The 27,206-nt window shown below is 34.2% G+C and overlaps 1 protein-coding gene across 5 annotated transcripts in view; it reads left to right on the top strand.

Annotated features, from left to right (window-relative positions):
* The window catches only part of LOC143224718 (uncharacterized), a 90,298-nt gene that overhangs the window by 48,532 nt on the left and 14,560 nt on the right, over positions 1-27,206 (top strand). For 3 of the 5 annotated variants that reach the window (XM_076452951.1, XM_076452952.1, XM_076452953.1), the window contains 8 exons: positions 5,306-5,569; positions 6,085-6,150; positions 7,169-7,224; positions 7,558-7,633; positions 10,368-10,529; positions 17,196-17,334; positions 18,171-18,432; positions 23,748-23,921. In XM_076452951.1, the coding sequence (XP_076309066.1) occupies positions 5,306-5,569; positions 6,085-6,150; positions 7,169-7,224; positions 7,558-7,633; positions 10,368-10,529; positions 17,196-17,334; positions 18,171-18,432; positions 23,748-23,921 (1,199 nt within the window). The remainder of the gene's footprint in view (positions 1-5,305; positions 5,570-6,084; positions 6,151-7,168; positions 7,225-7,557; positions 7,634-10,367; positions 10,530-17,195; positions 17,335-18,170; positions 18,433-23,747; positions 23,922-27,206) is intronic. The other 2 variants (XM_076452954.1, XM_076452955.1) reach the window with 1 other exon arrangement.

The raw sequence follows: 27,206 nt of genomic DNA, 5'->3' as shown, positions 1-27,206 counted from the left end.
TCAAAAAATTAGAGAAATAGAAACAAAAGAAGGTATAAATGCGGGATGATATATATATATACAGATACAACTTGTGTTTCCACGATAGCTGCCCACTTTGCCTTTATATGAGACGGTATGTTGTCGTAAAGTCTTTCAGACATTCCTTATTATTTGCTCATCTTGGCTAAGTGCCAGTTCTGCTTACCGCTGGTAATAGCATTAAGGAATAGTCACTTGACCAGAGGTCTATTTTAGGGTTATTTGGAGTGCGTATTTATCGTTGTACTGGTACGCAGGCAAATGTTAAATATTTATGGTTTAAGTTATTCGGTTCGTTAAAGAAACTTATAAAGACTAATTAATTATTTTCTTCCATAACTTACATCCCCAAATCTAATTAATATCAAATTAATTATTGTCTTCCATAACTTACATCACCAAGTCTAATTAATATCAAATTAATTATTTTCTTCCACAACTTACATAACCAAGTTTAATTCTTTGTTTCTTTGGAATTTCGCACAAAGCTACTCGAGGGCTATCTGTGCTAGCCGTCCCTAATTTAGCAGTGTAAGACTAGAGGGAAGGCAGCTAGTCATCACCACCCACCGCCAACTCTTGGGCTACTCTTTTACCAACGAATAGTGGGATTGACCGTCACATTATACGCCCCCACGACTGGGAGGGCGAGCATGTTTAGCGCGACGCGGGTGCGAACCTGCGACCCTCGGATTACGAGTCGCACGCCTTACGCGCTTGGCCATGCCAAGCCCCCACGTTTAATTAATATCATGTAACTTATTGTCTTCCATAACTTACATCACCAAGTCTAATTAATATCAAATCCTTAGTGTTAGGAGTAAGGTTGGAAACTATTATACCTTAAAAGACAAGATATAAAATATGTCACAGTAGAAATTATTTTTATGTTGACTTACTAACAGGTATTACTGTCATTTATTAGAAAAACTCTAATGATTTCTAGTAGGATTATGGGGTGGTGTATTAATTTACTAAACGACATTTGTATATTTCTTTATTTGATTTTATGAGGCTTTTCTGCAGGATTTACACAGTTATGAGGGTTACTATCATGTTTACTTACCTGTCAATCAAAATAAGAGAATACTAAGACATGAGTTTAACTATAAAGTAACAACTAAGAAATAATATACTTTTTTTTCTTTAAAATTATCAAGTTCAAGTACAATATTTCATTCTTCTAATTTCCTTATTTTGATTCATCTTTTAACGTTTGTGTTTATTTCCTTACCAAACATTATCTACTTTTTAATTTCATGTTTGTTTTTTTTAATGTATGTAATGAGAAATCCAAAGAGCAGAATCTGGTCATGTTATTCTGTGTTACTAACCATTTTTTTTTCTCCTTGGTGTAGCTAGGTTTTATTTTTATAGAGTACATGATGGCATTCATTTTCTCCTCACTTTGTTGAAAATATGGACCTAACATCAAAGAATCTTTCGTTATCACTGACCATGTCATCAGAGAATCTTTCGTTATCACTAATCAACACACTCTAAACTTTCGTGCAGATAGGTACCACCTACTTACTCACTTTTTGATGTCCCTACATTCTACTCAGTTCAATATTACTAGTTTTCCTTACATTCCAATAATGTTAAGTAATGTAACTTGTGTAGTCTGATGCTTTAAGTATTATGTAACTTGTGTAGTCTGATGCTTTAAGTATTATGTAACTTGTGTAGTCTGGTGCTTTAAGTATTATGTAACTTGTGTAGTCTGGTGCTTTAAGTATTATGTAACTTGTGTAGTCTGGTGCTTTAAGTATTATGTAACTTGTGTAGTCTGATGCTTTAAGTATTATGTAACTGGTGTAGTCTGATGCTTTAAGTATTATGTAACTTGTGTAGTCTGGTGCTTTTTAAAGAATCAGTTTCATTAATGGAGCCATCTTGTGTCCAAGTTGTAGCTGTGCTTTTGTGTTTTGAAGCAGATTCTGATAGTATATTAAATGAAGGTATTAGAACTGCTGTCTTGTTGTGGGTATAATTTAAAATGTCTTCAATACATTGTACATGATCATACTTTTCCTCTCGAAATTCTATTAAGTACTTTCTTTTTATATCCAAAAATATTAGGAATATTTCTGATGGATAACACTCCACATGATAATTATTGGTGCTGAATCATTGAGATAGTAATCCCTTGGTACTGACCTGAATCATTGAGATGGTAATCCCTTGGTACTGACCTGATTCATTGAGATGGTAATCCCTTGGTACTGACCTGATTCATTGAGACAGTAATATCTTGGTACTGACCTGAATCATGGAAACAGTGGACTGGGCCCAGTACCTTTCATAATACAGTATTGTGACCATACTCCTAGTGGACTGGGACTAGTACCTCTCATAATGTTGTATTGTGATCATACATCCAGTGGACTGGGACTAGTGCCTTTGATAATGTAGTATTGTGATTATTTGATCATACTTATAGTGGACTAGGACTAGTACCTTTCATAATGCAGTATTGTGATCACACTTTTAGTGTATTGGGAGTAGTACCTCTCATAATGTTGTATTATGGTCATACTCCTAGTGTACTGGGATTAGTACCTCTCATAATGTAGTATTGTGATCATACTCCTAGTGTACTGGGGTTAGTACCTCTCATAATGTAGTGTTGTGATCATACTCCTAGTGTACTGGGATTAGTACCTCTCATAATGTAGTGTTGTGATCATACTCCTAGTGTACTGGGATTAGTACCTCTCATTATGTAGTGTTGTGATCATACTCCTATTGTACTGGGATTAGTACCTCTCATAATGTAGTGTTGTGATCATACTCCTAGTGTACTGCGATTAGTACCTTTCATAATGTAGTGTTGTGATCATACTCCTAGTGTACTGGGATTAGTACCTCTCATAATGTAGTATTGTGATCATACTCCTAGTGTACAGGGATTAGTACCTCTCATAATGTAGTGTTGTGATCATACTCCTAGTGTACTGGGATTAGTACCTCTCATAATGTAGTGTTGTGATCATACTCCTAGTGTACTGGGATTAGTACCTCTCATAATGTAGTGTTGTGATCATACTCCTAGTGTACTGGGATTAGTACCTCTCATAATGTAGTATTGTGATCATACTCCTAGTGTACTGGGATTAGTACCTCTCATAATGTAGTATTGTGATCATACTCCTAGTGTACTGGGATTAGTACCTCTCATAATGTAGTATTGCGGACATACTCCTAGTGGACTGGGGTTAGTACCTCTCATAATGTAGTATTGTGATCATACTCCTAGTAGACTGGGATTAGTACCTCTCATAATGTAGTATTGTGATCATACTCCTAGTGTACTGGGATTAGTACCTCTCATAATGTAGTATTGTGATCATACTCCTAGTGTACTGGGATTAGTACCTCTCATAATGTAGTATTGTGATCATACTTCTAGTGTACTGGGATTAGTACCTCTCATAATGTAGTAGTGTGATCATACTCCTAGTGGACTGGGATTAGTACCTCTCATAATGTAGTGTTGTGATCATACTCCTAGTGTACTGGGATTAGTACCTCTCATAATGTAGTGTTGTGATCATACTCCTAGTGTACTGGGATTAGTACCTCTCATAATGTAGTGTTGTGATCATACTCCTAGTGTACTGGGATTAGTACCTCTCATAATGTAGTGTTGTGATCATACTCCTAGTGTACTGGGATTAGTACCTCTCATAATGTAGTGTTGTGATCATACTCCTAGTGTACTGCGATTAGTACCTCTCATAATGTAGTGTTGTGATCATACTCCTAGTGTACTGCGATTAGTACCTCTCATAATGTAGTGTTGTGATCATACTGCGATTAGTACCTCTATAATGTAGTGTTGTGACATACTAGTGTACTGGGATTAGTACCTCTCATAATGTAGTGTTGTGATCATACTCCTAGTGTACTGGGATTAGTACCTCTCATAATGTAGTGTTGTGATCATACTCCTAGTGTACTGGGATTAGTACCTCTCATAATGTAGTGTTGTGATCATACTCCTAGTGTACTGGGATTAGTACCTCTCATAATGTAGTGTTGTGATCATACTCCTAGTGTACTGGGATTAGTACCTCTCATAATGTAGTGTTGTGATCATACTCCTAGTGACTGGGATTAGTACCTCTCATAATGTAGTGTTGTGATCATACTCCTAGTGTACTGGGATTAGTACCTCTCATAATGTGGTGTTGTGATCATACTCCTAGTGGACTGGGATTAGTACCTCTCATAATGTAGTGTTGTGATCATACTCCTAGTGGACTGGGATTAGTACCTCTCATAATGTAGTGTTGTGATCATACTTCTAGTGTACTGGGATTAGTACCTCTCATAATGTAGTGTTGTGATCATACTCCTAGTGTACTGGGATTAGTACCTCTCATAATGTAGTGTTGTGATCATACTCCTAGTGTACTGGGATTAGTACCTCTCATAATGTAGTGTTGTGATCATACTCCTAGTGTACTGGGATTAGTACCTCTCATAATGTATTATTGTGATCATACTCCTAGTGGACTGGGATTAGTACCTCTCACAGTGCAGTATTGTGATCATACTGCTAGTGGACTGGGATTAGTACCTCTCACAGTGCAGTATTGTGATCATACTGCTAGTGGACTGGGATTAGTACCTCTCATAATGTATTATTGTGATCATACTGCTAGTGGACTGGGATTAGTACCTCTCATAATGTATTATTGTGATCATACTCCTAGTGTACTGGGATTAGTACCTCTCATAATGTAGTATTGCAGACATACTCCTAGTGTACTGGGATTAGTACCTCTCATAATGTAGTATTGCAGACATACTCCTAGTGTACTGGGATTAGTACCTCTCATAATGTAGTATTGCGGACATACTCCTAGTGGACTGGGGTTAGTACCTCTCATAATGTAGTATTGTGATCATACTCCTAGTAGACTGGGATTAGTACCTCTCATAATGTAGTATTGTGATCATACTCCTAGTAGACTGGGATTAGTACCTCTCATAATGTAGTATTGTGATCATACTCCTAGTGTACTGGGATTAGTACCTCTCATAATGTATTATTGTGATCATACTTCTAGTGTACTGGGATCAGTACCTCTCATAATGTAGTAGTGTGATCATACTCCTAGTGGACTTGGACTAGTACCTCTCATAATGGAGTGTTGTGATCATACTGGGACTAGTAAAGTTAGATGTCTTCTTGAAAGTAGTAAATAATATATAAATATTTTATGGTGTGTAGTTTATATCAGAAACTAAAGAGACCTGTAATGATAATGTTCAGGAAGTGGAGATAACCAGATATACTGGGGGATACAGCTGGACCAGGATCTCTTAGAAACTATTATCACCTTCTATCCTGAGTGGTTTAGAGACTATAACCTAAACTTGACCACAATGGCAGATTGGAACGTCAATAACACAAATGGAGGAAGCACGACCAGAAACACAGTGATTCCCTTGTCCCAATCTCAGGACTCTATCTCTTCACAAAATACCGAGGTTGATGAAGATTCTCTTCAGAAATCCATGGACAAGAACAAAGAATGTAAGCATTCCTCAAACATAGGTGGGAGTGGGAAACCTGTGGAACTTTAAGGGTATCAGTTTTTATGTTTAAGAAATATTAATATAATGCACAAAAGAGAAATTTGTTTGTTGTGTAATGTAATGAACGAAGTGTCCATTTCTGATGGATATTTCATCAGGTTAGTAAGATACATAGTTCTTATTGTAACACAGACGTTCCCAGAAATCAGACTCTGCTTATGTTGGAGAGAAATTTTTCTTCAAAATTGTGTGTAATATGTACAGTGATTTTCATATTAAAATATTGGTGTAATACAATTGGTACTTTTATTTGTAAACAGCACTGTAACGTACAGTGATACAATTATTACATTAAAGGAATAATCTAAGATGTAGTTTGTCATCCTATGGTTTTTTTTATCTAAAAGATGTTTTCTGCAGTGTAGTATGGTTTTGTTTGTTTCTGTCTGTACTGTTTTGTTTTGGCTGTGTTTTCACACTACATGGACATTTATGTGTAGTCTGTTGTTTCAGCTCTGAAGAAGAAACTATTGGAACGTCGGCCAGTATCACAACTCATAGAACAAGGGATTATGCCACGTAAATATATTCTCTTGTTTCATTTTTTATTATGTACCTTTGTAACTGTAAAGAATAGTAACCATTGTATGGTTTGATTCAAAATTAATATTCTGTTAAGATTTTTTTCTATTCAGTTTATTTTGAAACTTTAAAAAATTTAAATTTATTAGAAACTACAAATTACCATGTAGATTATGGTATTGAAATTTCATGAAAGTAAAGATACTAGTATTGTTTGTATTGACACTTGATGACTTAGCTTGAGTGACACATCTGTTATAGAGTTAGTAGTGAGTTTTAAGATGAAAGTAAAGATACTAGTATTGTTTGTATTGACACTTGATGACTTAGCTTGAGTGACACATCTGTTATAGAGTTAGTAGTGAGTTTTAAGATGAAAGTAAAGATACTAGTATTGTTTGTATTGACACTTGATGACTTAGCTTGAGTGACACATCTGTTATAGAGTTAGTAGTGAGTTTTAAGATGAAAGTAAAGATATTAGTATTGTATGTATTGACACTTGATGACTTAGCTTGAGTGACACATCTGTTATAGAGCTAGTAGTGAGTTTTAAGATGAAAGTAAAGATATTAGTATTGTATGTAGTGACACTTGATGACTTAGCTTGAGTGACACATCTGTTATAGAGTTAGTAGTGAGTTTTAAGATGAAAGTAAAGATATTAGTATTGTATCTATTCATGTGAATAGCAGTATATTTTTCTGTAAGACGTTTATTTATCTTTCATATAATTCTATTTGCCATCTTTTTTCTTTTTGTTAGTTTTCTTTTGTGTTTCAATGTATATGTGTATAGATGTTACAGATGTGTGAATGCTGTTTTCTAAATCATTATAAGAATTTATAAGGTTACTTTCTAAATGCTACAATTAACATTATGTGAAAGTAAAAGGAAAATGATTGATTTGTAAGTCATGTTACCATAACATTTTTTTGAAAATTTATTTAATTACATACAAAGAGATCTGCATGTGTAACAAACATTACAAAATGCTTGTTTTTTTTATATCCAGCCTTAAATACCCCTCCATCTTTCCACATGCAGCGACAGAAATTGGAACGGGCAAAGGTCAGTACTGAAATACATAATTGTAAAAGTTCAGATTTTCTCATATAGTCACCAAGCTAATTATATATTGTTTAATTTACGTTTGTTTATCTATAGACTTGCTAATCTATTATCTGTTTATTTAATATTTTTTATTGGTTAGAACGATTTTAAAGAAAAAAAGATTAAATAAACAGATGATAGATTAACAAATATTCAGATTGTAATAAATAATTTTGTAATTTACCTGCAGACATTATAAGTAAACATACAATATTAAGTTAATTAATTAACATTATACAAGAGAAACCACCAAACCAAACTTCATGTATTTTATATTTTCTGTATTTGTAGATAAGTAACATTCTTAAAAAAAAGATACAGTATCGACCCGATTGTCAGAAACTAGTTCATCAACATATCCTGGAAGGTAGGACAACACAAAACTTCTTTTTCCACTACTTACAAATTTACCATTACTTCAGGAGTACATAGATTTCTCTTTTATATATATTACAATCTTTAGTTTGTACTGTATGAGCACTGATAGTTTAATATTAAATATGTTTTACCTATGCTAAGCCTGACGTGTGGCAGTCCATTAGAGGGACTTCCTAATAAGGATAGTGACAACATTTAGTTATGATATCTTAGAGTATCAGTTTGTATTCTAAATAATGTATGTAGATTTTCTATCACTGCTTATTTTAGTAATGTACTACATGTAAATATGAAATATATTCTAAAGTGAAATATGTTCACTTTATTTGATAATTAATTTAATAATAGAATAACTGAATATAATAAATGATTTTGTCAGATTTATGGCATTTCTACATTTTATTCTTTTATAATTACTTTCACATTTATTGGTACAAATATTTAACTATTTTTTCTATATGTTTCAAGCTTCTCCCATGTATTACTTTTTGTAGAGTGCTTTAGGTTTTAGTAGATATCAAGGGAGCATCTTATATGTAATGTAACATTCCACTTCTAGTAAATAATTCAGAAGAATTTGATGTTCTTGTGTTACACTTCTTCCCTTTGAAAGGTTATATAAGAATACCATTGTTGTGTACATTGCTGTTAAGTAACACTTCTTCCCTTTGTTAGTTTATATAAGAATACCAGTGTTGTGTACATTGCTGTCAAGTAACACTTCTTCCCTTTGAAAGTTTATATAAGAATACCAGTGTTGTGTACAATGCTGTCAAGTAGCACTTCTTCCCTTTGTTAGTTTATATAAGAATACCAGTGTTGTGTACATTGCTGTCAAGTAACACTTCTTCCCTTTGAAAGTTTATATAAGAATACCAGTGTTGTGTACATTGCTGTTAAGTAACACTTTTTCCTTTTGAAAGTTTATATAAGAATACCAGTGTTGTGTACATTGCTGTCAAGTAAAACTTCTTCCCTTTGAAAGTTTATATAAGAATACCAGTGTTGTGTACATTGCTGTTAAGTAACACTTCTTTCCTTTGAAAGTTTATATAAGAATACCAGTGTTGTGTACATTGCTGTTAAGTAACACTTCTTCCCTTTGTCAGTTTATATAAGTATACCAGTGTTGTGTACAATGCTGTCAAGTAACATTTCTTCCCTTTGAAAGTTTATGTAAGAATACCATTGTTGTGTACATTGCTGTCAAGTAACACTTCTTCCCTTTGAAAGTTTATATAAGAATACCATTGTTGTGTACATTGCTGTCAAGTAACACTTCTTCCCTTTGAAAGTTTATATAAGAATACCATTGTTGTGTACATTGCTGTCAAGTAACACTTCTTCCCTTTGTTAGTTTATATAAGAATACCAGTGTTGTGTACATTGCTGTTAAGTAACACTTCTTTCCTTTGAAAGTTTATATAAGAATACCAGTGTTGTGTACATTGCTGTCAAGTAACACTTCTTCCCTTTGTCATGTTATATAAGAATACCAGTGTTGTGTACATTGCTGTCAAGTAACACTTCTTCCCTTTGAAAGTTTATATAAGAATACCAGTGTTGTGTACATTGCTGTCAAGTAACACTTCTTCCCTTTGAAAGTTTATATAAGAATACCAGTGTTGTGTACATTGCTGTCAAGTAACACTTCTTCCCTTTGAAAGTTTATATAAGAATACCAGTGTTGTGTACATTGCTGTTAAGTAACACTTCTTCCCTTTGTCAGGTTATATAAGAATACCAGTGTTGTGTACATTGCTGTTAAGTAACACTTCTTCCCTTTGTCAGGTTATATAAGAATACCAGTGTTGTGTACATTGCTGTCAAGTAACACTTCTTCCCTTTGAAAGTTTATATAAGAATACCAGTGTTGTGTACATTGCTGTCAAGTAACACTTCTTCCCTTTGAAAGTTTATATAAGAATACCAGTGTTGTGTACATTGCTGTCAAGTAACACTTCTTTCCTTTGTTAGGTTATATAAGAATACCAGTGTTGTGTACATTGATGTTAAGTAACACTTCTTCCCTCTGTTAGTTTATATAAAAATACTAGTGTTGTGTACATTGCTGTCAAGTAACACTTCTTTCCTTTGTTAGTTTATATAAAAATACCAGTGTTGTGTACATTGATGTTAAGTAACACTTCTTCCCTTTGTTAGTTTATATAAGAATACCAGTGTTGTGTACATTGCTGTCAAGTAACACTTCTTCCCTTTGAAAGTTTATATAAGAATACCAGTGTTGTGTAATAACACTTCTTCCCTTGTAGGTTATATAAGAATACCAGTGTACATTGCTGTTAAGTAACACTTTTTCCTTTTGAAAGTTTATATAAGAATACCAGTGTTGTGTACATTGCTGTCAAGTAACACTTCTTCCTTTTGAAGTTTATATAAGAATACCAGTGTTGTGTATATTGCTGTCAAGTAACACTTCTTCCCTTTGTTAGTTTATATAAGAATACCAGTGTTGTGTACATTGCTGTCAAGTAACACTTCTTTCCTTTGTTAGTTTATATAAGAATACCAGTGTTGTGTACATTGCTGTTAAGTAACACTTCTTCCCTTTGTCAGGTTATATAAGAATACCAGTGTTGTGTACATTGCTGTTAAGTAACACTTCTTCCATCTTCATGTAATTAGAACACGAGATTTGTATTGTTTTATGACAGTGTACATGAAAACATCTTTATTGTTTTCTGGTAATATATATATACTAGGTATAACAATTGATCCCAGTCTTCAAGAGAAGCAGAAACAGCTGAAGAAAGCTCGACTTGCTGACAACCTGAATAACCGCATTTCACGTCGACCTGGACCTCTGGAGCTCATTAAAGGAAATATTCTGCATGCTGATGAGAGACTGACACAAGCCATAAAAGGTAGGATTTTGTGAAGTTAAGTTTGACATAAAGTGTTAAGTCTTGATATATGACTTAAAATAATAATATGAACAATTATTATACTTCTTTCCTGCTTGGCAGATTCTGTCTTGGTTTGAAAGTGCTTCCACAGTACTTTCTTGCCTTCAGTGGGATTAAGTCACATATGAAAGATAGATTTTGTAAATATATTTTCAAAGATTATAGTTTTCTGAAGATTAAATTTTGTGTATAATATAAAAAGTTAAGAAAAAGAACCACACTTGAAACGTTAAAAGATGGAATGTGTTATTATTAAACAGTTAAAGAGACTGTATGTTATTTGAAAAGATGGAGGTAGAATGTGTTATTACTAAACACTTAAATAGACTGTATGTTATTTGAAAAGATGGAGATAGAATGTGTTATTATTAATAGACACTTAAATAGACTGTATGTTACTTGAAAAGATAGAGATGGAATGTGTTATTATTAAACAGTTAAATAGAGTGTATGTCATTTGAAAAGATGGAGATAGAATGTGTTATTACTAAACAGTTAAATAGACTGTATGTTATTTGAAAAGATGGAGATGGAATGTGTTATTACTAAACACTTGAATAGACTGTATGTTATTTGAAAAGATAGAGAGAGAATGTGTTATTAATAATAGACACTTAAATAGACTGTATGTTATTTGAAAAGATGGAGATGGATTGTGTTATTATTAAACAGTTAAATAGACTGTATGCAACTTGAAAAGATAGAGATAGAATGTGTTATTACTAAACAGTTAAATAGACTGTATGTTACTTGAAAAGATAGAGATAGAATGTGTTATTATTAAACAGTTAAATAGACTGTATGTTACTTGAAAATATAGAGATGGAATGTGTTATTATTAAACAGTTAAATAGACTGTATGTAACTTGAAAAGATGGAGATGGAATGTGTTATTATTAAACAGTTAAATAGACTATGTTATTTGAAAAGATGGAGATGGAATGTGTTATTATTAAACAGTTAAATAGACTGTATGTTACTTGAAAAGATGGAGATGGAATGTGTTATTTTTAAATACTTAAATAGACTGTATGTTACTTGAAAAGATAGAGATGGAATGTGTTATTATTAAATACTTAAATAGACTGTATGTTACTTGAAAAGATAGAGATGGAATGTGTTATTACTAAACACTTAAATAGACTGTATGTTGTTTGTTCAAAGTATATGTCAAATAAAGATAATATTTAACATTAAATTTTAATTGAAAAGTGACTCCAAGACCACAACTAGAACTCAGGACCAGTGTTCTATTTCTGAATAATACAATTTAAAAATGAATATAATATTGTGCATGGACTTGATAGGATTTGATCATTTTACCTGTCATAGTGTATCCTGTATTCATACTCACAGTAAGAAGCTTGTACCAGTCATGCTTCTTCTAAAAACCTATATCAGACTTCTACAAGCATATGGCAGTATGATAACGGAAGCTTGTACCAGTCATGCTCCTTCTAAAAACCTATATCAGACTTCTACTAGCATATGGCAGTATGATAACGGAAGCTTGTACCAGTCATGCTCCTTCTAAAAACCTATATCAGACTTCTACTAGCATATGGCAGTATGATAACGGAAGCTTGTACCAGTCATGCTCCTTCTAAAAACCTATATCAGACTTCTACTAGCATATGGCAGTATGATAACGGAAGCTTGTACCAGTCATGCTCCTTCTAAAAACCTATATCAGACTTCTACTAGCATATGGCAGTATGATAACGGAAGCTTGTACCAGTCATGCTCCTTCTAAAAACCTATATCAGACTTCTACTAGCATATGGCAGTATGATAGCGGAAGCTTGTACCAGTCATGCTCCTTCTAAAACCTATATCAGACTTCTACTAGCATGTGGCAGTATGATAACGGAAGCTTGTACCAGTCATGCTCCTTCTAAAACCTATATCAGACTTCTACTAGCATGTGGCAGTATGATAACGGAAGCTTGTACCAGTCATGCTCCTTCTAAAACCTATATCAGACTTCTACTAGCATGTGGCAGTATGATAACGGAAGCTTGTACCAGTCATGCTCCTTCTAAAACCTATATCAGACTTCTACTAGCATGTGGCAGTATGATAACGGAAGCTTGTACCAGTCATGCTCCTTCTAAAACCTATATCAGACTTCTACTAGCATGTGGCGGTATGATAACGGAAGCTTGTACCAGTCATGCTCCTTCTAAAACCTATATCAGACTTCTACTAGCATGTGGCGGTATGTTAGCGGAAGCTTGTACCAGTCATGCTCCTTCTAAAACCTATATCAGACTTCTACTAGCATGTGGCAGTATGATAACGGAAGCTTGTACCAGTCATGCTCCTTCTAAAACCTATATCAGACTTCTACTAGCATGTGGCAGTATGATAACGGAAGCTTGTACCAGTCATGCTCCTTCTAAAACCTATATCAGACTTCTACTAGCATGTGGCAGTATGATAACGAAGCTTGTACCAGTCATGCTCCTTCTAAAACCTATATCAGACTTCTACTAGCATGTGGCAGTATGATAGCGGAAGCTTGTACCAGTCATGCTCCTTCTAAAACCTATATCAGACTTCTACTAGCATGTGGCGGTATGATAGCGGAAGCTTGTACCAGTCATGCTCCTTCTAAAACCTATATCAGACTTCTACTAGCATGTGGCGGTATGATAGCGGAAGCTTGTACCAGTCATGCTCCTTCTAAAACCTATATCAGACTTCTACTAGCATGTGGCAGTATGATAGCGGAAGCTTGTACCAGTCATGCTCCTTCTAAAACCTATATCAGACTTCTACTAGCATGTGGCAGTATGATAACGGAAGCTTGTACCAGTCATGCTCCTTCTAAAACCTATATCAGACTTCTACTAGCATGTGGCAGTATGATAACGGAAGCTTGTACCAGTCATGCTCCTTCTAAAACCTATATCTGACTTCTACTAGCATGTGGCAGTATGATAACGGAAGCTTGTACCAGTCATGCTCCTTCTAAAACCTATATCAGACTTCTACTAGCATGTGGCGGTATGATAACGGAAGCTTGTACCAGTCATGCTCCTTCTAAAACCTATATCAGACTTCTACTAGCATGTGGCAGTATGATAACGGAAGCTTGTACCAGTCATGCTCCTTCTAAAACCTATATCAGACTTCTACTAGCATGTGGCAGTATGATAACGAAGCTTGTACCAGTCATGCTCCTTCTAAAACCTATATCAGACTTCTACTAGCATGTGGCAGTATGATAACGGAAGCTTGTACCAGTCATGCTCCTTCTAAAACCTATATCAGACTTCTACTAGCATGTGGCAGTATGATAACGGAAGCTTGTACCAGTCATGCTCCTTCTAAAACCTATATCAGACTTCTACTAGCATGTGGCAGTATGATAACGGAAGCTTGTACCAGTCATGCTCCTTCTAAAACCTATATCAGACTTCTACTAGCATGTGGCAGTATGATAACGGAAGCTTGTACCAGTCATGCTCCTTCTAAAAACCTATATCAGACTTCTACTAGCATGTGGCAGTATGATAACGGAAGCTTGTACCAGTCATGCTCCTTCTAAAAACCTATATCAGACTTCTACTAGCATGTGGCAGTATGATAACGGAAGCTTGTACCAGTCATGCTCCTTCTAAAAACCTATATCAGACTTCTACTAGCATGTGGCGGTATGATAACGGAAGCTTGTACCAGTCATGCTCCTTCTAAAACCTATATCAGACTTCTACTAGCATGTGGCAGTATGATAACGGAAGCTTGTACCAGTCATGCTCCTTCTAAAACCTATATCAGACTTCTACTAGCATGTGGCAGTATGATAACGGAAGCTTGTACCAGTCATGCTCCTTCGAAAAACCTATATCAGACTTCTACTAGCATGTGGCAGTATGATAACGGAAGCTTGTACCAGTCATGCTCCTTCTAAAAACCTATATCAGGCTTCTACTAGCATGTGGCAGTATGATAAAGGAAGCTTGTACCAGTCATGCTCCTTCTAAAAACCTATATCAGACTTCTACTAGCATGTGGCAGTAAGATAACGGAAACTTGTACCACTCATGCTCCTTCTAAAAACCTATATCAGACTTCTACTAGCATATGGCAGTATGATAACTTGTAACACTAATTCATGAACTTCAGAGTTGGCAAAACCAAGTAGTTACAACAGAGCTTTGCTTATCACTCTGTATTCCCAACTGATATAAACACTGAGATACCAGATACTTTAACCAGCCTTCTCATTTTATTATAAATACACTAAACTTAATAACATGTCAGTGCTTTTTCTATCCCCAGCTACCATTCTGAATCCTAGCACAAGTTTAATTTGATGTTCTTAAGTTATATTTCTTCCCTCTTTCTCATAGCTCTTCAGAATGGAAACATTAACACTAATTACATAGACATCAAACACCCTAATCAATAAGAAAGTAATCAGTGTTAAGGAAAACTTGTGTGTTTTTTTTTATCTGAACATTTCCCAGAGCAAAGAGAAATGTTTCAGTTTCTGATTGTCTATGAATTTTGAACTAAAATGTGTACCAAGTTTCAACATAAACAGATGGTTTCTATTCTTGGATGGCTCAGTAAGAGTTATATATCTGTCAGCCAGAGGTCTTAGGTTCAAGTCCTGGAATTTCATTCAAATTTAATTTTAAGCAAGTAATATGCTGCAAGCTAAATATATAATCTTCAAAAAAAGAAATGCAAAAGGTAAAATATGAGACAAATTGTTAACAAGTTTATTCCGGGTAGTACTGTATGACATGTGTGAAACTTTGCACATTCACTGCTGAATATCCAAAGTCTGCAAAGGCGAAGTCCACGCTCACTAGTTGAAGTTTAACGTCACTCAACGTCAATAACGAGTATGCCCCCCGTGAGCATCAATAACTGCTTGGCATCTCCTGCCCATGGAAGTGATGAGATGACAATTCACATCCTGTGGAATGGCTGTCCACTCAGCCTGCAAAGATGCTGCAAGCTGAGGTAGAGTCTGCGGTTGAGGTTGTCGCTGTCGCAGACGTCGGTCCAACTCGTCCCAAAGATGTTCGATGAGGTTTAAATCTGGTGAACTGGAGGGCCAGCAAAGAACGTTGATGTTGTGGTGTCTCAAGAAGACAGTGGTGAGTCGGGCTGTGTGAGGACGGGCGTTGTCAGGTTGAAAAACTTCGTTGACGTTCACCATGATGGGTTGCACATGGGGCCTAAGAATCTCGTTGACGTATCGTTGAGCCGTAAGATTCCCTCGAATGTGCAAAAGGTCTGTTCTGGCATTGTAGGCGATGGCAGCCCACATCATGACGCTGCCACCACCATATCTGTCAACATCCTGCACACAGTTTGCTGCAAAACGTTCACCTCGGCGACGGTAAACACGGGTCCTTCCATCCTGCCTATGAAGCATAAAACGTGATTCATTACCGAACCAAACATGCCTCCATCGTCGATGAGGCCATACCAGATGTGCCTGAGTCCACTGCAGCCGTGCTCGACAATGTTGCTGGGTGAGGATGATGCCTCTGACTGGACGTCGAGGTCGGATTCCTGCATCTCGTAGACAGTTGTGTACGGTCTGATCGGAAATCCTATGCAGCCCTGGTATGGTTGAGGCAGTAGACATCGCAGTGGTGGTCCTACCCTGAAGGTGACGTAATCCGATGTAGCGATCTTGTGCGGGCGTGGTCACACGAGGTCTGCCAGATCGTGGATGGTCACAAGTTGATCCATGTTGTTGGTGACAATTCCATAGCCTTGTGATGGTGCTTGGGTGGACATTCACAGCTCTGGCAACATCTGATCGAGATTCGCCTGCTTCCAAGCGACCAATGGCATTGTTGCGTTGTGTTTCAGTCAGTCTTGGCGTAACTGTATTGCGTGTTGGTGGCTTAACACTGAGCTATGGAAACCGAGAACCTGTCACTTTTATAGGGATTTTGCACATGTTGCACTTGCAGATCATACAGATCTCTCAAACAAATTTATTGGACACGCATGCGTTTTGGCGAAAAATCCGATGTTTTTCTCCGTTTTCAAAGTGCACAACTTTTATTGTCATTTTGGTCTGACAATCAGTGCCTTAACACATGTAACATCACATACTCTGAGCTTGTAACGTTATTACATATATTTCTCTTTAAAATAACAAAAATATCCCTTTTGCGTTTCTTGTTTTAAAGAGTATATATATATTTTGTTTCCAACAAACCAGTTCATCCTTTGATAATTCTTATAGTATGTTTATTCATGTAATAATGGTATTGCTCTGGTTTATTGGATATTTTCAAAGTGTTTCCAACAAAAAAGTTAGTCCTTTGATAATTCTTATAGTATGATTTATTCATGTAATAATGGTATTGCTCTGGTTTATTGTATATTTTTAAAGTGTTTTCAACAAACCAGTTAGACCTTTGATAATTCTTATAGTATGATTTATTCATATAGTAAGACCACAGTACTCTGTTTATTGTTATTTTTTTTATCTTCAAACTCCTTCTGTATACAGTTGTTCTATTCTGATAGTTAGATATATCTTCTAATCATTTGAACAACTTGTTGTGCACAAATTACTTACATAGATACAGCAATTTGTTATTTATATTTCAATTTTTAGCAAGTGTTTTATTTTTCTAGAGGGACAAATAACCTTCAGAAAGACTTGTGAGGGAAAGACAATCCAGAATAACTCCCCTCAATTTAAGAATGAGGAAGATAGTAGTAGTGATGAAACCCCATCATCTCCTCAAGAGACAAGTGGACAGTTGCACAACAGGTTTGATGATGGATTTCATTAAACCCTGAGCTAAAAAAATAAACAATTTCAAAGCATTTCATTCTCTGATGAAACATTCATTCTCTGATGTATTAATATGTTTTGATTTAATTTACCAGTTATTTACATTTTTTAAATGTTATTTTTCTGAGCTATATATAAAAAAAAGTAATATTTAGGTGAAGGTATTTCTAAAAAAATATAAATAAATCATAATTTGTTTGTATTAAATGTTTCTTGTGATAATGTTTCAGCAGGATAAAATGTTGTTATTGTCATTTGAAAAGTAACAGAATCATGTTTTACCATGACTTGCATTTCAACATTTGATTTACCCTTTAACAGAATCATGTTTTACCATGACTTGCATTTCAACATTTGATTTACTCTTTAAGCACCAAAAATATCAAATCATTAAATGTAATTCTTCTTTATTTTTTATATACTCAGGTATAAATCTAATTTTGTTAAAAAGAACAGTTTCAACCAGTTGTAATAAAGAATTTGTTTTCATTGTGAATCACAAGTTTCTAATGCTAACAAGGTAATTTTTTTTTTTATTTATCAGTAAATGCAGTAGGACTGCAACCAGGACTGTGAATGTTGACTTTTATTTAATTTTACCATACAGTCTTGAATTTTAGTTAAGTTACAGAATGAAGACAGTTCACAATGTATGAAATGTTAGTTAAGTTATTTTAAAATTATTTTTCATGTATATGGTTACCTGGAATGTAATCTTTTATATTTATCTTCAATAAATTTTGATTGTACTTCTACCTTTCTAGTAAATATTAATTATTAAATAGTGTATTAATATAATACCAATTCAACAGCTTTCCATCGCTGGACACAGGTGAGACATCTCCGATTTTGGAGTCTCCAAACTCTAATAAAACTACATCTTTATCTTCTCCTGGGAGTTCTCCATTGTCCCTATGTGCTGTTTCTACCCCATGTTCACCAACAACTAACTCTGTGACAGCTTCACCATGCCATGGCCAGAACAAAGACAGTGTTAGCACCAGTAGAAGTCGAAAAAAATCTAAATCAAAGTTTCAGCCTAAAACAAGAACAATCAAATTTCATGAATATAAAGTAAGAAATGAATTTCATGTCTAAAATATGTTGATGGTACTTCTTCAATATGTATGTAAAGACGTTAAAAGTATTAAGGTATCACTGAAGTTCATAAAAAATAAACAGTAATTAAAACAAGAAAGATAACCTGAATTAATACTGTTTAGCTAGTAAATTTGATCTCTGTGAAGTATGTTATAAACATAAAGCTCATATCAATGAATATTCACTGAAAATGTTGAATTTTCAGATAATTACTATTAAGGTCTGAAGTTTTCATTTTATAATCTTTAAGCATGCAAGATACCCCAACCATAGTATACATGGTTGTCAATATAGAGAATGTCCTAGTGTTAAACTGATCTTTACTAAGTTGTAAAGTCTTAGGAATCTTCTCTCTTGATTTATTACCAAAATAAATATCAAACCAGTTGTAACAAATTAACAAGTTAACATTACGTGAAAGAACGATCAGTAACTAAAACCAGTATCAGAGTTAACATTAGGTGACTGAAAGATAAGTTACTAAACCCAGTATCAGAGTTAATGTCATGTGACAGAAAGATCAGTTACTAAACCCAGTATCAGAGTTAACATTAGGTGAAAGAAGAATCAGTTACTAAAGCAAATATCAGAGTTAATGTCAGGTGACAGAAGAATCAGTTACTAAAGCAAATATCAGAGTTAATGTCAGGTGACAGAAAGAAAAGTTACTAAAGCAAGTATCAGAGTTAATGTCAGGTGACAGAAGGATCAGTTACTGAAGCCAGTATCGGGGTTAACATTAGGTGACAGAAGGATCAGTTACTGAAGCCAGTATCAGGGTTAACATTAGGTGAAAGAAGAATCAGTTACTAAAGCAAGTATCAGAGTTAATGTCAGGTGACAGAAAGAAAAGTTACTAAACCCAATATCAGAGTTAATGTTAGGTGATAGAAAGATCAGTTACTAAAGCAAGTACCAGAGTTAAGATCAGGTTACAGAGAGAAAAGTTACTAAACCCAATATCAGAGTTAATGTTAAGTGACAGAAAGATCAGTTACTAAAGCAAGTATCAGAGTTAATGTCAGGTGACAGAAAGATCAGTTACTAAAGCAAGTATCAGAGTTAATGTCAGGTGACAGAAAGAAAAGTTACTAAAACCAGTATCAGAGTTAATGTTAGGTGAAAGAAGGATCAGTTACTAAAGCAAGTATCAGAGTGAACATTAGGTGAAAGAAGGATCAGCTACTAAACCAGTATCAGGGTTAACATTAGGTGACAGAAGGATCAATTACTAAATCCAGTATCAGGGTTAACATTAGGTGAAAGAAGGATCAGTTACTAAAACCAGTATCACAGTTAACATTAGGTGAAGGAAGGATCAGTTACTAAATCCAGTATCAGGGTTAACATTAGGTGAAAGAAGGATCAGTTACTAAATCCAGTATCAGAATTAATATTAGGTGAAGGAAGGATCAGTTACTAAATCCAGTATCAGGGTTAACATTAGGTGATAAAAGGATCAGTTACTAAATTCAGTATCAGAGTTAACATTAGGTGAAAGAAGGATCAGTTACTAAATTCAGTATCAGAGTTAACATTAGGTGAAAGAAGGATCAGTTACTAAATTCAGTATCAGAGTTAACATTAGGTGAAAGAAGGATCAGTTACTAAATCCAGTATCAGAGTTAATATTAGGTGAAGGAAGGATTAGTTACTAAATCGAGTATCAGGGTTAACATTAGGTGACAGAAGGATCAGTTACTAAATCCAGTATCAGAGTTAACATTAGGTGAAAGAAGGATCAGTTACTAAATCCAGTATCAGAGTTAATATTAGGTGAAGGAAGGATCAGTTACTAAATCGAGTATCAGGGTTAACATTAGATGAAAGAAGGATCAGTTACTAAAACCAGTATCACAGTTAACATTAGGTGAAAGAAGGATCAGTTACTAAAACCAATATCAGGGTTAACAGTAGGTGAAAGAAGGATCAGTTACTAAATCCAGTATCAGAGTTAACGTTAGGTGAAAGAAGGATCAGTTACTAAATCCAGTATCAGGGTTAACATTAGGTGAAAGAAGGATCAGCTACTAAATCCAGTATCAGGGTTAACATTAGGTGACAGAAGGATCAATTACTAAATCCAGTATCAGGGTTAACATTAGGTGACATAAGGATCAGTTACTATATCCAGTATCAGGGTTAACATTAGGTGACAGAAGGATCAGTTACTGAAGCCAGTATCAGGGTTAACATTAGGTGAAGGAAAGATCAGTTACTGAAGCCAGTATCAGGGTTAAAATTAGGTGACAGAAGGATCAGTTACTGAAGCCAGTATCAGGGTTAACATTAGGTGACATAAGGATCAGTTACTATATCCAGTATCAGGGTTAACATTAGGTGACAGAAAGATTAGTTACTGAAGCCAGTATCAGGGTTAACATTAGGTGAAAGAAGGATCAGTTACTAAAACCAGTATCACAGTTAACATTAGGTGAAAGAAGGATCAGTTACTAAAACCAATATCAGGGTTAACAGTAGGTGAAAGAAGGATCAGTTACTAAATCCAGTATCAGAGTTAACGTTAGGTGAAAGAAGGATCAGTTACTAAATCCAGTATCAGGGTTAACATTAGGTGAAAGAAGGATCAGTTACTAAATCCAGTATCAGGGTTAACATTAGGTGAAAGAAGGATCAGCTACTAAACCAGTATCAGGGTTAACATTAGGTGACAGAAGGATCAATTACTAAATCCAGTATCAGGGTTAACATTAGGTGAAGGAAGGATCAGTTACTGAAGCCAGTATCAGGGTTAACATTAGGTGACAGAAGGATCAGTTACTGAAGCCAGTATCAGGGTTAACATTAGGTGACATAAGGATCAGTTACTGAAGCCAGTATCAGGGTTAACATTAGGTGACATAAGGATCAGTTACTATATCCAGTATCAGGGTTAACATTAGGTGACATAAGGATCAGTTACTATATCCAGTATCAGGGTTAACATTAGGTGACAGAAGGATCAGTTACTGAAGCCAGTATCAGGGTTAACATTATGTGACAGAAGGATCAGTTACTGAAGCCAGTATCAGGGTTAACATTAGGTGAAAAAAGGATCAGTTACTAAATCCCGTATCAGAGTTAACATTAGGTGACATAAGGATCAGTTACTATATCCAGTATCAGGGTTAACATTAGGTGACAGAAGGATCAGTTACTGAAGCCAGTATCAGGGTTAACATTAGGTGAAGGAAGGATCAGTTACTGAAGCCAGTATCAGGGTTAACATTAGGTGACAGAAGGATCAGTTACTGAAGCCAGTATCAGGGTTAACATTAGGTGACATAAGGATCAGTTACTGAAGCCAGTATCAGGGTTAACATTAGGTGACATAAGGATCAGTTACTATATCCAGTATCAGGGTTAACATTAGGTGACAGAAGGATCAGTTACTGAAGCAAGTATCAGGGTTAACATTAGGTGAAGGAAGGATCAGTTACTGAAGCCAGTATCAGGGTTAACATTATGTGACAGAAGGATCAGTTACTAAATCCAGTATCAGAGTGAACATTAGGTGAAAGAAGGATCAGTTACTGAAACCAGTATCTGTTTTTTAATTTATTTGTTTTAATTTTCCAGTTTTTATTTCAATCCACTACTCAACTGTTATTTTTATGGATTATACAGAAAATGAGTACATTATTTGTCATTAAAATTTCTGATGCCATAGCAAACCACGGTCTGTCTGATGGCCATGCATTTGACGATAGCCAACGGTGTAGTACTGACTACAAAAGGGGATCAAGTACAATAATTAGTACACTGGACAATGTACCAAAGAATCCATGTTTGGATCCCATTGTGATCAGAGAAATAATTCATGCTCTGCACTTTGTAATCATGATTATGTTATAAAGAAAACAGTCATATCACACTCTGTGATTAGAGTAACCTCTATGATGACTGTGTATGGTGCTGACTTGTTGCCTTCTTTATGATCTATTGCTTGACAGTTAATGTAGATGGTCCTTAAGTAACTTTATGAGAAAATCAAGAAACAAGTCATTGTTAAAGGCTCTGTCTCAAAACTGTCATTTTCAAATAAGATCCATCTTTACTAATGCTTTGAATAATGTCTATTGCAGGAGGATGTCAGATTCCCAGAATCCATTTAAATAATATGATTATGGAGAAATCAATAGGTATTGCTTTCAGTGATTCTATTTTTATGAACAGCAGGAATACCCATTTCATTATTGAGACAGAGACCTTAGTACCTTTGTTGCTTGCTGTTGCTCTTGTCACATTTGTGGTTTTATCGACTTATTTGTGGATTCTCATGGCTGGGAAATGACTTGTTTCAAGTCTCTTTCTTGGTGGTCTTCATGCCATAAGTTGATCTGTATTTTTGTCATTCTGTTTCATTAAGTATGAGCTGTATCCTCATCTTTAAAATTCTAAATGTCCAACCTGACCACATCTTTATGACCTGAACATATGAATACTTTATATTGAAAAGACTTGCTAGATACCCTTCCCGTAATATTTTCATGGCATCACATTACTTGTTAAACACCAAAATGTATTTCTGATTTACCTGTTTTACCTCGACTTTACACATCAGCTGGGTACATCATGTTGGCTTTTTATTTGTATATTAAAAATTATTTTTACTGTAACATACTAAACCATACTTAATAATGTATTTTTTATACCTTCATCATGAACAAGCTACATAAGTAGATTTGTTTTATATAGTTTATAATAATAAAAAGCTCTAAAACCACATAAATAATGACCAAAAGAAAAAAATGACCAAGAAAAGTGCAGCCACAAGGGCTTGGACATTCAAAGTGACTACTTTTGATTTCATTCATCAGAGAATTTGTAACAAGAAAAAACAAAAGCTTAACGTATGTAAAAACACTATCAGTCCAATAGCATGGTGGTTACACCTTCTTGTCTTGCACACAACAGGAACTTATCTGGACAAACTGTAAATAAATGTTAACCAGTTTGTTTTTGTTGACCCTATGGATGTCACAAAGCTCTAGTTTCTCTACTACTTTTGCTCATTAAGACTACAATTCCTTCTTTTTCACATATTTTGTTAAGTTAGAAGCAGTTCCTAGTATAAATTCCCTGAAAATATTGTGTAAAGAAATTTGTTACTCATGAGAAACTAATATGTCTCTGAAAAGATTATAAAGTTAAGACAAATAAATAGATTAGGATGAAAGATGGATTGATAATTATTTCTAAAGTGAATCACATCTGATTTACATAAAAGTAGCCTTAAAGTGATGAAAGTAATATATAATTATAAATATATAACTTAATAAATATAGGGCCCCCCTAGTGCTCAGAAAAACCACACAGTACCTTCCAGTCCAGTAGAGACTACATATGAATTACTGCTTCAACAGCAACAACTCCTCCTACAGTGGCAGCTGGAGTGGCGACACAAATATCCACAGATAGTAGTGCCATCTGGTTTCCCTGGAAATTTGTCTTCTGGTAAGGTAAGTTGTATATTAATGACATAATCAATGTATCCTATCACCATCTGTAAGTTAAGAAAGCATTTTCATATTAACAAATTCTCTAAACTTGTAAGAGCTTTTTGATATAAACAAATAAACCTTTTTTTTTCTATATTTTAGATAGTTACCTTACTTAGTGTTAGTTTTAGAGTGATTCTACCTAATAACTATAGTACATGTACATGATGTGTCAGTGTTAGTTTTAGAGTGATTCTACTTAATAACTACAGAACATGTACATGATGTGTCAGTGTTAGTTTTAGAGTGATTCTACCTAATAACTATAGTACATGTACATAATGTGTCAGTGTTAGTTTTAGAGTGATTCTACGTCATAACTACACTACATGTACATAATGTGTCAGTGTTAGTTTTAGAGTAATTATACATAATAACTACAGTACATGTACATAATGTGTCAGTGTTAGTTTTAGAGTGATTCTACTTCATAACTACAGTACATGTACTTGATGTGTCAGTGTTAGTTTTAAAGTGATTCTACTTCATAACTACAGTACATGTACTTGATGTGTCAGTGTTAGTTTTAGAGTGATTCTACATAATAACTACAGTACATGTACATAATGTGTCAGTGTTAGTTTTAAAGTGATTCTACTTCATAACTACAGTACATGTACTTGATGTGTCAGTGTTAGTTTTAGAGTGATTCTACATAATAACTACAGTACATGTACATAATGTAGCAGTGTTAGTTTCAGAGTGACTCTACATAATAACTACACTACATGTACATCATGTTTCAGTGTTAGTTTTAGAGTGATTCTACATAATAACTACAGTACATGTACACAATGTATCAGTGTTAGTTTTAGAGTGATTCTACTTAATAACTACAGAACATGTACATGATGTGTCAGTGTTAGTTTTAGAGTGATTCTACTTAATAACTACAGAACATGTACATGATGTGTCAGTGTTAGTTTTTCAGTGATTCTACATAATAACTACAGTACATGTACATAATGTAGCAGTGTTAGTTTCAGAGTGATTCTACATAATAACTACAGTACATGTACATGATGTTTCAGTGTTAGTTTTGGAGTGATTCTACATAATAACTACAGTACATGTACATGATGTTTCAGTGTTAGTTTTGGAGTGATTCTACATAATAACTACAGTACATGTACATGATGTTTCAGTGTTAGTTTTGGAGTGATTCTACATAATAACTACAGTACATGTACATGATGTTTCAGTGTTAGTTTTGGAGTGATTCTACATAATAACTACAGTACATGTACATAATATATCAGTGTTAGTTTTAGAGTGATTCTACATAATAACTACAGTACATGTGCATAATATATCAGTGTTAGTTTTAGAGTGATTCTACATAATAACTACAGTACATATACATAATGTATCAGTGTTAGTTTTAGAGTGATTCTACATAATAACTACAGTACATGTACATAATATATCAGTGTTAGTTTTAGAGTGATTCTACATAATAACTACAGTACATGTGCATAATATATCAGTGTTAGTTTTAGAGTGATTCTACATAATAACTACAGTACATGTACATAATGTATCAGTGTTAGTTTTAGAGTGATTCTACATAATAACTACAGTACATGTACATAATATATCAGTGTTAGTTTTAGAGTGATTCTACATAATAACTACAGTACATATACATAATGTATCAGTGTTAGTTTTAGAGTGATTCTACATAATAACTACAGTACAAGTACATAATGTGTCAGTGTTAGTTTTAGAGTGATTCTACATAATAACTACAGTACATGTACATAATGTATCAGTGTTAGTTTTAGAGTGATTCTACATAATAACTACACTACATGTACATGATGTGTCAGTGTTAGTTTTAGAGTAATTATACATAATAACTACAGAACATGTACATGATGTATCAGTGTTAGTTTTAGAGTGATTCTACATAATAACAACAGTACATGTACTTGATGTGTCAGTGTTAGTTTTAGAGTGATTCTAAATAATAACTACAGTACATGTACATGATGTGTCAGTGTTAGTTTTAGAGTGATTCTACATAATAACAACAGTACATGTACATAATGTATCAGTGTTAGTTTTAGTGATTCTACATAATAACTACAATACATGTACATAATGTGTCAGTGTTAGTTTTAGAGTGATTCTACATAATAACTACAGTACATGTACATGATGTGTCAGTGTTAGTTTTAGAGTGATTCTACATAATAACAACAGTACATGTACTTGATGTATCAGTGTTAGTTTTAGAGTGATTCTACTTCATAACTACACTACATGTACATAATGTGTCAGTGTTAGTTTTAGAGTGATTCTACATAATAACTACAGTACATGTACTTGATGTGTCAGTGTTAGTTTTAAAGTGATTCTACATAATAACTACAGTACATGTACATAATGTAGCAGTGTTAGTTTCAGAGTGATTCTACATAATAACTACAGTACATGTACATAATGTGTCAGTGTTAGTTTTTGAGTGATTCTACATAATAACTACAGAACATGTACATTATGTATCAGTGTTAGTTTCAGAAATTCTGCCTACTAACTACAGTACATGTGCATAATGTAGCAGTGTTAGTTTTAGAGTGATTCTACATAATAACTACAGTACATGTACATAATGTATCAGTGTTAGTTTTAGAGTGATTCTACATAATAACTACAGTACATGTACATAATATATCAGTGTTAGTTTTAGAGTGACTCTACATAATAACTACAGTACATATACATAATATATCAGTGTTAGTTTTAGAGTGACTCTACATAATAACTACAGTACATGTACATAATATATCAGTGTTAGTTTCAGAGTGATTCTACATAATAACTACAGTACATGTACATGATGTTTCAGTGTTAGTTTTGGAGTGATTCTACATAATAACTACAGTACATGTACATGATGTTTCAGTGTTAGTTTTGGAGTGATTCTACATAATAACTACAGTACATGTACATGATGTTTCAGTGTTAGTTTTGGAGTGATTCTACATAATAACTACAGTACATGTACATGATGTTTCAGTGTTAGTTTTGGAGTGATTCTACATAATAACTACAGTACATGTACATAATATATCAGTGTTAGTTTTAGAGTGATTCTACATAATAACTACAGTACATGTGCATAATATATCAGTGTTAGTTTTAGAGTGATTCTACATAATAACTACAGTACATATACATAATGTATCAGTGTTAGTTTTAGAGTGATTCTACATAATAACTACAGTACATGTACATAATATA

Source organism: Tachypleus tridentatus, chromosome 9 (genome assembly GCF_004210375.1).
Source record: "Tachypleus tridentatus isolate NWPU-2018 chromosome 9, ASM421037v1, whole genome shotgun sequence".
NCBI classification, from domain to species: Eukaryota; Metazoa; Arthropoda; class Merostomata; order Xiphosura; family Limulidae; genus Tachypleus; species Tachypleus tridentatus.
Note: the sequence above shows the minus strand (reverse complement) of the source record. Positions and strands in the feature narration are given on the sequence as shown.